The sequence below is a fragment of the Somniosus microcephalus genome, chromosome 4 (genome assembly GCF_052327205.1).
Source record: "Somniosus microcephalus isolate GS21.2 chromosome 4, FLI_Smic_1.0, whole genome shotgun sequence".
NCBI classification, from domain to species: Eukaryota; Metazoa; Chordata; class Chondrichthyes; order Squaliformes; family Somniosidae; genus Somniosus; species Somniosus microcephalus.
Window position 1 is genome coordinate 267,960,526 of NC_140990.1, and position 12,145 is coordinate 267,972,670.

The 12,145-nt window shown below is 44.2% G+C and overlaps 1 protein-coding gene across 2 annotated transcripts in view; it reads right to left on the reverse strand.

The window, feature by feature from the left end:
- itgb6 (integrin, beta 6) overlaps positions 1 to 12,145 on the reverse strand; it is a 105,027-nt gene that overhangs the window by 29,109 nt on the left and 63,773 nt on the right. For both annotated transcript variants that reach the window (XR_015078192.1, XM_085986390.1), the window contains exon 13: positions 9,308 to 9,427. Coding sequence is in view for 1 of the 2 variants with exons in the window: in XM_085986390.1 (XP_085842516.1) it covers positions 9,308 to 9,427 (120 nt within the window). In the remaining variant the exon portion in view is untranslated. The remainder of the gene's footprint in view (positions 1 to 9,307; positions 9,428 to 12,145) is intronic.

Consider the following 12,145-nt stretch of genomic DNA (forward strand, 5'->3'; position numbering starts at 1 on the left):
TTTTGCCACTACCAGTCATCTTCTTAAACCCCTCTCCCCTGCCCCCTCCAGCCTCACCTTCAATACCAAGTGCTCACGGATTTCTTTGGCACTAAGATTGAGACGAGCTGTTCAGCTGCCTCTGCTACGTTCCGCCCCCGCCCGCCCACCCCCCATCCTTCTCCTAGCCCAACAAGCCAAATCTCCCCTAAGATTCTTCCCGCCCTATTTCTGAACACGCACCTTCTCTAGTTTCTCTTGTATCTCCTGGCCTTTCTAAGCTCATCTTGTCCATGAAACCCATCTTCTGTACTCTTGACTCCAATCCCACTAAACTCCTAACCATCCAACTTCATTTGCTGGCTGCCATGCTAGCTGACATTGTGTACTGGCGTGAGAAAACTACTAGGCACTTGGTCTAAGCGTTAAACAAAGCTTTAATCAACTGTTTTTCAACATGGAGATCTAGTTGTGTCCTTCACTAGTTCCTGTTAAAGAATGTCCTGAGCAAGCTGGGCCCATGCCCGAGTATTTATACTCTCCCTGGACAGCGCCACCAGCAGGCCGCCCAGTATTATTTCATAAGTCATTTCTACATGAATGACAAGATTCATGTCATGTACGGTTCCCTCACTTCAAATACTGTCCTCCTCCCCTTCAAATCTGCTGTAATCACAATCCTGCTCAAAAAACCCATAATCCTTGCAAATAACTGCCCCACCTCCAACCTCCCTTTCCTTTCTAAAGTCCTTGCATGCGCCTCCCAAATCTGTGCCCGTCTATCCCGCAAATCCATGTTTGAATCTTTCCAATCAGGTTTTCACCTCTGCCACAACAATGAAATGGCCCTAATCAAAGTCACAAATGACATCCTCTGTAACTGTGACTTTGGTGCACTGTGCCTCTTCGTCCTTCACGACCTCTTTGCAGCTTTTGACATGGTCGAGCACGCCATACTCCTCCAATGCCACTCCTCCACTGCCCTTGCGTTCTTTCACTCTGACCTATCCAGAGAAATTACTTCTCTTCCCACCCTGCACTGTTACCTTTGGAATCCCCAAGGCTGTATTATTGGCTCTCTCCTCTTCCTCATCTACATGCTGCCCCTTGGTGAGCTCATCCGAAGAAATGGGGTCAGGTTCCACATGTACACCGATGATACCCAGCTCTACCTCTCCACCATTCTGTGTTGTCAGACTGCTTGTCTGACATCCAGTTAAACATTGGGAATACTTTTTTAAAATTTGTTTATGTGATGTGGGCGTCACTGGCATGGCCAGCATTTATTGCCCATCCCTCAGTCATTCACTGCTCCAACACTGGCTGTGCAGTGCCCCCCCCCCCCACCCCGTGTCTTCAGCCTCCACCACAAACTGCTTTTCCTCACCACTTTTTCCATCCCCTCCACGGCCAGGTTAAACCAGACACTTTGCAACCTCAGCGTCCTATTTGACACCCTAGCTGAGCTTCCAACCCTGTATCCTCTCCATCACAAAGACCGCCTAATTCCACCTCCATAATAATTTCCTCCATGGCCTGGACCCTCCCTATCTCTGTAACCTCCTCCAACCCAACAATCATCCGAGAACTCTGCATTCCTCCAGTTCTGGCCTCTTATTCATCCACCACTCTTTTCATCCCTCCATTGGTGGCTGTGCCATCAACTTTCTAGGCCCTAAGCCCTGGAATTCATCCCCTCCACACTCTGCCCTCATCTCCTCCAAACCGTTCTATTTCTCTCTTGTCTTTTAAGACCTTCCTTAAAACCCACCTCTTTGACCAAGCATTTAGTCACATCTCCTAAATCTCCTACTTTGGCTTGGCATCCACTTTTGTCTGATTACACTTCTGTGAAGCACCTTGAGACGTTCTTCAATGTTAAAGATACTATATAAATGCAAGTAGATGTTCTGCTGCCTTTTCATCTTTTAAAACTGTTTCCTTGCTTTTCATTTGTGTTAAGTTATCCTTTTTATCTCCTCCATATTTTTTCTTTGCTTCCTTTTTTCTTCCGTTTTTTATTCAATTAATTCCCTTTTTATTTATTTAAATTTCTTATCCTTATGTACTATTTTTCTATTATGTACTATTTTGTAATATTAATTGTAAGGGGACTGTCAATGAAGCACTCAAAGTGGGGGAGCCAGTAAAGCACTCGGGGTGGGGTTGGTGAAGCATTTGAGGCACAAAGCCAGAGAAGCACTTGGGATGAGGAGTGGCAATGAAATACCGAGTGGACACCAGTGGAACAATCAGATTGATGGGCAGTGAAATACTTAGGCTGGCTATAAATCACTCAAATGTTGAGATACATGGGCAGGTAAACAGCAAAACACTTGGGTAGGTGGGCACTGAAACGCTTGGGCGGGTGGGGAAAAGCCATAGGGAATACATTTCAACACAGCATGTTCTTATTTGTACATGTATAATTGATCTTGCATTAAAAGAGATATTATTAGTAAATTATTTACATATTACCACCCACCACACACACACAAAACATGTAAGGCAACACTAGCAGGTTTCTTCAATGAGATTCATACTTTATGACTTAATTTTTTTTAAACTCTTAATGATTGTAGCTCTTGACTTCTAAACTCTTAATAAATGGATTAAATAAAAACAGAAAATGCTGGAAATACTCAGCAGGTCAGGCAGCATCTGTGGAGAGAGAGACAGAGTTAACGTTTAAGGTCGATGACCTCCATCGGTCATCAAAGGTCATCGACCTGAAACTGTTTCTCTTTCCAGAGATGCTGCCTGACCTGCTGAGTACATAGGGTCACACAGGACATACAGCACAGAATCAGGCCATTCGGCCCAACCAGTCCATGCTGGCATTTATGCTCCACTTCAGCCTCCTCCCGTCTTTCCTCATCTAACTATCAGCATAACCCTCTATTCACTTCTCCCTCATGCTTATCTAGCTTCCCCTTAAATGCATCTATACTATTCGCTTCAATCACTCCCTGTGGTAGCGAGTTCCACATTCTCACCACTCTCTGGGTAAAGAAATTTCTTCTGAATTCCCTATTGGATCTCTTGGTGACTATCTTATATTGATGGCCTCTGGTTTTGCTCTTCCCCACAAGTGGAAACACTCTCTCTCTATCCACTCTATCAAAACCTTTCAGAATTTTAAAGACCTCTATTAGGTCACCCCTCAGCCTTCTCTTTTCAAGAGAAAAGAAACCCAGCCTGGTTATCCTTTCCTGATAGGTATAAACTTGCATTTCTGGTATCATCCTTGTAAATGTTTTTGCAGCCTCTCCAGTGCCTCTATAATCCTTTTTATAATATGGCGACCAGAATTGTACAAAGTACTCCAAGTGTGGTCGAACCAAGGTTCGATACAAGTTTAGCATGACTTCTCTACTTTTCAGGGGCAATTTTGCCAGCCCTGGTGAGGTGGGACTGCCGGGAAAATGGCAGAATCTGGGGGCGGGTACCCATCCCGCCTCCGTGCCATCTTCCCAGGAGGCGGGTACCCGACCCGCACCGGGTCCTGTCTCATCGAAGCGGGAAGGTGATTAGTGCCAATTAACTGCCTGTTAACAGGTAGTTAACAGGCAGTTTTTTGGAGAATCCCCATTTTGAGCCCTGAAGTGTGGGCTTCCTGATGGCTCCGAACCTCGCCAGGGTCAGCGAGGCGAGCCGTCGGTCTGCGAGGGTCGGAGGGGCTGAGATGTCCGGTGTTCAGGTGAGTGATGTGTGCAGAGGTAACTGTGTGAGGTGTGTGTAAAGTGTTTTAATAAGTTTTACTTACCTTTGCTTCTTCCTGCAGGCTTCCTCCCTTCAGGTCTCGGGAGTCCCTCAGCTCACCGGCACAGAAAGCAGAATGGCCGCTGAACTGTCAAAAGCTGCAGCCTTCTGCTTTCTGTTCAGGAGACATCTCTAACTGAGTCTGAGTAGAAGGACTCAAGTTAGAAGACAGATTGTCAGTATTTGACAGCTTCACAGAGCCATCAAACGCTGACATTTCATCTGTCAAGAGCTCTTGACAGATGAAACGTCACTCGCTGACATCACCTGTAACCGGCTTTCCCTTAATTGGCCTGCTAAGCCCGCTGGCAAGGTCAATCAAGGGAAAATAGCGTGGGTTGGCCACAAGTCGATGGAGGCGGGACTAAAACCTGACAAGTGGGAGTCCCACCTCCAATAGCTCCCCATTGACAAAATTCAGCCTTTCAATTCTATCCCTCTAGAAATAAACCCTAATGCTTGGTTTGCTTTTTTTATGGCCTTATTTACCTGCGTCACTACTTTTAGTGACTTGTGTATTTGTACTCCAAGATTCTTCTACCCCATTTAGATTCTTGTTTTCCAAGTAATATGTGGCCTTCTTATTTTTCTTATCGAAATGTAATACCTCACATTTATCTGTGTTGAAATTCATGGGCCAATTATATGCCCATTCTGCAAATTTATTAATATCTTTTTGTAATTTGTTGCAGCCCTCCTCACTATTGACTATCCCCCCAATTTGGTATCATCCACAAATTTAGAAATTGTACTTTTGATTCCAAAGTCTAAATCGTTAATATAAATTCTGAACAACATTGGTCCCAGCACTGATCCTTGTCGGACCCCGCTTTCCACCTTCTGCCACTCTGAATAGCTACCCTTTACCCCTATTGTTGTGTATGTACCTTTAAGGGAAGAACTGGTTTTAGACTGCAGTACTGGCAGTGACCACCCCTGTATAAAAGGCCCTAGCAGGCTTCTGTATTTCAGTCTGACGTTGCCCTCCTGTTCAGTAAAGTACCTGTTAAACTGTTCTCCCGAAGTCCGTGTATTATTGAGGCGCGGACTTTACACCTACTCTCTGCATTTTCTGTTTTAATAAAAGGATTAAACCCTGTTGCTGTGCATTCTTCATAGTTCATTTTCAAGGGAAGATATCTGCAATTTCATTATTACTATTAGCACCGCAACACTATTCTTTTGTATCTTAGTTTTTAAAAGCCTTCTCTATACATGTTGTTTATGCCCACGCAGGCAGTTGGGGGCCAAAAGGGTCAAATGAGCAAAAGACTCAGAAAGCAAGGTAATTGGTGATACACTTGGGGCAGGCCGTGAAGCATTGAAATGGGTGAAACAAGCAGAATGGGAAAACACTTGGGCCTAGCTCGCCTGGGCGCTGGAAGTCCTGCCCCGGAAGGAGCCGCTTGCGCCAGCCCGATATTCAGTTTCAGCGCCCCAAATGGAAGCAGGGCGCTGCTCAAGGCGTCCCGCGTCCCTCTTGGGGCGCTGCAACTGAATATCGCAGCGCAACATGCCACAGCGCCACACGCTGCAGCACGGTGCGCTGTGGTACTGCAGGCCTTCCTCCCCTTCTTAAAGGGGAGGGGCCTGCACCAGCACGATCGGAGATCGTGAGTGCCGGCAAAAGAGCCCGGCACCGAGGAGAAGTGCCGGGCTCTTGGGACACAGCAGGCACTGCCCGGGGGGGGCTGCTCAGGAGGCCGTGGACGGCGGCGCGAGGAGGTGCTGGCAGGCGGCCAGCAAAAAAAATGGCCGCCCCGCACCTCCCCTTTAATTAGCGCCACTACCGCCGCAGGTAGGCCCACCTGAACCGGTCGCAATTTGCGACCGGTGTTACAGCGGGGGGCGCGACCAAATATTGCGATCGGGGTGGTAGCGGGGCGCTGCGCACACCGATGACGTCATCGGTGGCGGCGCAGCGCTACAGGCTAACGCCGCCATTAGCGCCCCGCTAAATTTCGCGGGAGGCGAGGCCAGTGGTGCTAAACCCACTAAGTGCCCTCTTTGGGTGCTAACTGGTGGCGCAGCCCACCGAATTTCTAGGCCTTGGAGTTATTTACTTCAGTTTCTTTATCCATGTTCTGTTTCAACCTTCAGACCCTGACAAAGGTTAGGCGACAGAGAGCAAAACACGAATGGGCAATTTCATGGGTAAGTTGAAATATTGTTTGCAAATTATTTAAGTCCAAGATTTAAACATATTGGCCCAGAAATTCGGGTCGGAGGCTTCCCGCGAGTGCAAGCCTCCGACCTGCACTTACCTAGCGCGCCAGCTGTTGTGCTGTGGGCCCGCGTGGGATTCGATCCTGGGCCTCCTCCAACTGCCGACGCGCAGTGCTTGCGTATCCCAGGGGCGCAGTTAGTTCGAAGCGTCCCCTGGGATCACGTGGGCCATGGAGAGCCAATGGTAGCAGGGAATGCCCATTCATAAATTTGACAGGAAGAGCTGTCAAAACTATAAATACAATTCAGGCCCAAAACATAACTAAAACTTCAAATAATTTTTTTTTTAAATCACATTTTAAAAATAACTATAAATTACATAAAATAACTATTTTAAACAATAATTTAAATTTTTGAAAAAATTAATTACAGTTTCTAACGGGGCTAAAAATAAACTTACCTTTCTTTAAAGTATTTAAAAATAATAAACCTGTGGAAAAAATGTTTTAATTTTACTTAATTCACCACTTACCTTGTTAAAAGCAGGCCTTGCGACTGCTTTTTACAAGCGTAGCTCCTGGAGACTTACTCTCCTGGAGAAAGCTGCAGAAAAAGCTTAAGTTCCAGGCGCACGCGCTGCCTCTCTGGCGCACGCATTCGACCTGTGAACCCCTTCCTTTAAGGGAACGGAAGTTCCGGTTTCCCGCGCATGCGCAGTGCATGCATGAAACCGGCACTTTCGTTGGGCCTACGCGTGAGTACCCAGCGCGTACTCACCCATGGGGACCCGAATTTCTGGGCCATTATAATTTTTACATTTTTTAAGGCTTCTTAACACAGATTATACTTTCATATGTTAGATCACACTCACTGTTTGCTAATTGCTATTAGGCATTAGAAACCTTATTCTTAAATCATCTTGGAACGATTTCCAGGATTCCCTCAATATGAGGTGACAAAACCCATTATAATCGTCTACATTTTCACTTTCCAGCCATAACATCCAAATATTTTTAGTTCTACATTGAAATGTGCCATATAAAGTTTACCTATCACTATCCTCCAACATTGTCTGTATTTCTTTAAAACATATGTCATAACCTCTACTTTAAAAAAAAATAAACCCCCTACACTCTCTCCAATTGTAGGCTAGTATTAGGGGCACTGGCAGTCCGTGAGGGAAATTGTGACATGGCGGTATTCAGAAGTGTTGGGCGCATTCAAGAGGGAGACTGAAGACTAGGAGGATTCAGGACTTTTGAGTGTCTGGAAAATTTTTGGCTGATGAGATCTGTGAACTATCAGAAATAGGACTGTGGCACTGGGAGGGAACTGGGGGGAAACTGTGAGTGAGGAGTACAGAGGGGCTGGGTTTAGAAGGAGGGCATCTTATTCAGATTTGTTTCATTTTTTTATGCATTTCTCAAATTATAAATGTAAATTTTACTGATAAATGTTCAACTGCAGGAAAATTTCAAGGGATCTCTACTGCAGCCTCAGCTTTTCACCTTATATATTAATATCTTGGATATACAACTCTCTATTCCTTCATTCAAGTTTCCAGATGACGCTAAGTTAGGAGGCACAGTAAGTTGTGTAGATGGGAGCAGGAAGCTGCAAAAGGACACAGACAGGTGAAGGTAGTGGAAAAAAACTGTGGCAGAGGGAGTTTAATGTGGGAAATGTGAGGTCATCCACTTTGGATCCAAGAATGGCAAATTGGAATATTTTCTAAATGGTGAGAGATTAACAACTGTGGAGGAGCAAAGGGATTTAGGTAGCCATGTACACAAATCCCTAAAAACTAGTGCATAGGTACAAAAAGTAATCCAAAAGTCTAACGGAATGATGGCCTTTATATCAAGGGGACTGGAATACAAAGGGGAGGAAATTATGTTTCAGTTGTACAGAGCCTTGGTCAGACCCCATCTGGAGAACTGTATTCAGTTCTGGGTACTGTACCTCAGAAAGGATATATTGGCCTTGGAGAGGGTGGAGCGCAGATTCACCAGAATGATACCGGGGCTTAAAGGGTTAAATTATGAAGACAGATTGCATAAACTTGGCTTGTATTACATTGAGTTTAGGATGTTGAGGGGTGATCTAATTGAAGTGATTAAAATGATAAAGGGATTCAATGGGGTAGATACAGAGGAACTGTTTGCTCTGGTGAAAGAATGCTGAACAAGAGAACACAACCTTAAAATTATAGCTAGGCCATTTATGAAGGAAATCAGGAAACATTTTTTCTACACAAACGGTAGTGGAAATCTGGAACTCTCTTCCCCCCTAAAATGCTGTGGATGCTGGGTTAATTGAAATTTTAAAGACTAAGGGGGAAAAATCCAGTTGTTTGCGCCTCCCGTTAGCGCCTTAAGAGGGCACTAATGGGGCACAAAGCAACTAGCGCCCGGGTGCGGCGATGTTTGCGCCGCTCGCGAAATTAACTAGACATTTTGCGGCGGCGCTAAACACTACCGCCACGATCTGCGCCGGCAGATTGTGATGTCAGTCGAGTGTGCAACGCCCCGTTAGTGCCCCAGACCGGATATTGAGTGGCGCCCCCTGCCTTACCACCTGCCGCTAGCAACGACAGGTTGAGAGGAGCGTTATGCTGTCAGACAGGGACTAGGGGAGTGCTATTTAAAGGCGACCGCTTCCTGCCTTTTTTTGTCGGTGACATTTTTGCACCACGCATTCTGAGAGAGAGAGACTCCTGGAGAGATTCAACGCTGTGTGAAGGAGTTTTGAGTACTGAGCAGCACTTTGCAGGTTTATTTTGATTTGCCCTTCCTTGCTTCGATAGTGCTCTGAGGTAGCGCCTCGCTCCTCGGCCTTTGCGCCTTAAGACAGGTGTGAAGTGCCTAATTTAGTGCTCCATTCACCTCCAGGGGCGATAAAAGCCAAGTTTGCTGTCGGAGGCGATAATTAGCGCCCGGCACTAAACTTTGCACACAGCCGATAATGGCGCCCCAAATGGGGCGATACCGAATTTTTCCCCCTAAGATCGATAGTTTTTGGTTAGGTAAGGGTGTCAAGGGAAATGGATCAAAGGCAGGTAAGTGGAGTTTGATCTGATTGAATGGCAGAACAGACTCAAGGGGCTGAATGGCCTACTCCTGTTCTTACATTCCTAAGATGGTGGCTCATAACAACTTCACAAAATTCTGTAATAATTTGACTGGCCACCTCCTCTCACTTGCCAGTTTGGGATTAAATTGAACTGTGTTTGATTAGTTCACATTTAGTTTGGATGTTTAATTCGTAATTTAACAGATTATTCCTCATTTTAGCAAGTTGCTAAGTTTTGCCTTACAGATGTGTAACATTCTGAGATGTGACAATGACAGATATAAGACTTTTATACATAGATATACATTTTTGCATTGTCCAAGCTCACCTGTTTGTTCCAGGTCAAAAAGAACTGATCTTCCATGTCCATCTTTAACAAAACGGAATGACACTGTACAATCATTGCCACTTTTCAAAGAACAGTAGACACATTGGTTATCTTCAAATTCTATAAAAATGGTTTGGGAATATATATTAAGATTCAAATATATTTTTAAAAAGTAGTGAAATCACAACTGCTGCACACTGAACATGGTCTTGAATAATTGCATTTGTCTTTTCAATGAATCGTAAAATAATCCTTCATTGCAGCTCTTTTTAAATCTCGCTTTCCACACAAATGGTTTGTCAGGAAGGGTTCTCAGTTATGTCTGACTTTGGTAGCTCCATGTGTGGTCCATCAGCATTGGCCAACAAATCCATCTGTCAACTTTCTTCGGTAGGGATTTCATGTAATCGGGCGTGCACATTCTTTCATCATTCATAATGTGCTTTCTACAACACTCAATAGCCCACAATACCCACGGTACAATGTATACTATACTTTGTTCATTGTTAGCTCTAACAACTAATATGCTGAGATTATGTTACATTTAATGGGTGTTCATACAACCAAAATGATACTGAGACCTCTTGAATAGGCCAGGTACTTTTAAAGGGAAGAAAGGGAAAACATTTGAAAAATTTTCACATGGGAACTTGCAACTACAAAACTAGTGAAGCATTAAAGTTCAGAAGTACATGTTTGTTTTTCAGTTGTGTGACTATCATTTCATTTCACTTAAAGCTTTGAGGGGCTACAATAATAAATCTATACTGATTTTTATTTAGGTTATTTGAAACCTTTATTATTTATTATTCAAAATAACTAAGTTCAGTATTTGGCCATTTGACTATTACATTTCCTTTGTTCCTTTTGACATACACGTGCCAATTTTACTCATTTTAATAGATGGAAATTCATGGGCAATGCACCTACGATTCCTCAATATGCATATCCAGTGTTTGAGATTCCCTGCAGGAATGCACATTTATAAAATCAGCCTTTTGCTTTCTATCATACACTATATCTGAAAAAAGTAATTATCTTTGCAAGATTTTTAACTGTTTATTGTAATCGCTATGAGAAACACAAAACAAAAGCAAGTGCAAGGCAGTGGTGACATTTAACAACTCAGCTTCTGATCTGCTAATATTCTAATCAATACATATTAATGCTTCTTGCCTTGACCAGTCAGATCAGGTTTGTAATAATCTATTTACTAATGTAGTAATAATGAATGTTTTATGCTGGAATAATTGACTTAGTCCTATTTAAAGTAGAAGGTGCAAATTAGGTATTTGAAAGGGCTGATTCCCCAATCAGGTCAAAAATTGTCCACGCTCTTAGTTGCACCAACGCTGATAGAGTGGTAGCCCAGCCTTGACAGATATGCACCCTATGCTTTTTTCCCATACACAGGGAGCATTGTTGCACCTGGCTGGGGAGGGTGCAGTTAACTGGGAGTGTAGCAGCTCTTAAGGGGTGGCTGACTAAATATATCTGCTAGATGGTACAAACAAGAAAAAGTTAAAGTGCATGATCGTTACTCAGGCACAACATTGGGGATTCAGCTTAAAATCCCTTCCTAAGATGTTAACATCACAAAGCTGTCCATGAGGAAAAAGTCACAAACAACTCATAGGGGCTGATTTCAACTGTCTCCACCCAACTTGAATGTGGTGATCAGGGCCTGAAAATGGCATCAGGTCACTTACTGTCCCATTTACGCTGGCACTCCTGCCACTGCCTTCTTGGGTAGGGTTCTGAGTAGGGTAGCCAGAGTGCTCACTTGTTTCAGGTAGGAGGCCACAAATTGGTGTACTATGATTTTTAGAGGACCCCAATTGCAATTTTGAGGCACAAATGGGCAGAGTGTGTGCCCGCCAATTGGTCTGCTATTGAGTGGCCTAACCAGTCGTCGATACAGCTGGAAGCCATTCAAAAAACAACCACAAGAAATTCTAAGAGCAATTTCTACTCTTCCGAGCCCCGCATAAATACTCACAAAAATAGCCCATTGCTGGTCCATGCACAGTCCTCTCCCTGCCTCCCTCCCTCCAGACTCCAAACACTTGGCCGGCTCTGTGTAGGAGCCAGCCGATTTCCCTGTGTAGGAGCCAGCTGATTTCCCACCCTCCTCAAACAGCCTCAGAGTGCTGGTTTGGCACGTGCAGCTTGTCAGCTGCATGCAAATGAGGCCAGGTTCAAAATGGCTCAGACCTCATAGCAGTTAAAACAGGCAGAAGGAACATGCTCATTGTGCACCTAAACTAAAAATCAGCCCCCTGCAGTTTTGCTTTGAATCTCACAATGCTCATTTTCTGAATACAGTATAAGTGAAGGCTTTTATTGTGGATAAGTCCCAGTGCCTCTGCCAATGCAATCACTTTATTTGATTATTCCATCTTATTTGTTTGTTGTATTAATTAATTTATCAAAAAACTAAGAGATTATACATAATTTAACGTGTTCATTACTGTAGGAAAAAATAGCTGAGTGTCACTGATAGTTGAGTGTAGACACAACTTATGTCAGAATGAATGAAATCACATCCATAGAATTATCATAGAATCAGAGAATGGTTATAGCACAGAAGGAGGCCATTCGGTCCGCTGAGCACGTGCTGGCTCTCTGCAAGAGCATTTCAGCTAGTCCCACTCCCCCAAGCTTTCCTTGTAGCCCTGCAAATATTTTTCCTTCAGGTACTTCTCCAATTCTCTTTTGAAACCCACGATTGAGTCTGCCCCCACTACCCTTTCATGCAGTGCATTCCAGATCCTAACCACTCGCTGCGTAAAAACGTTTTTCCTCATGTCGTCTTTGGTTCTTCTGCCAATCACCTTG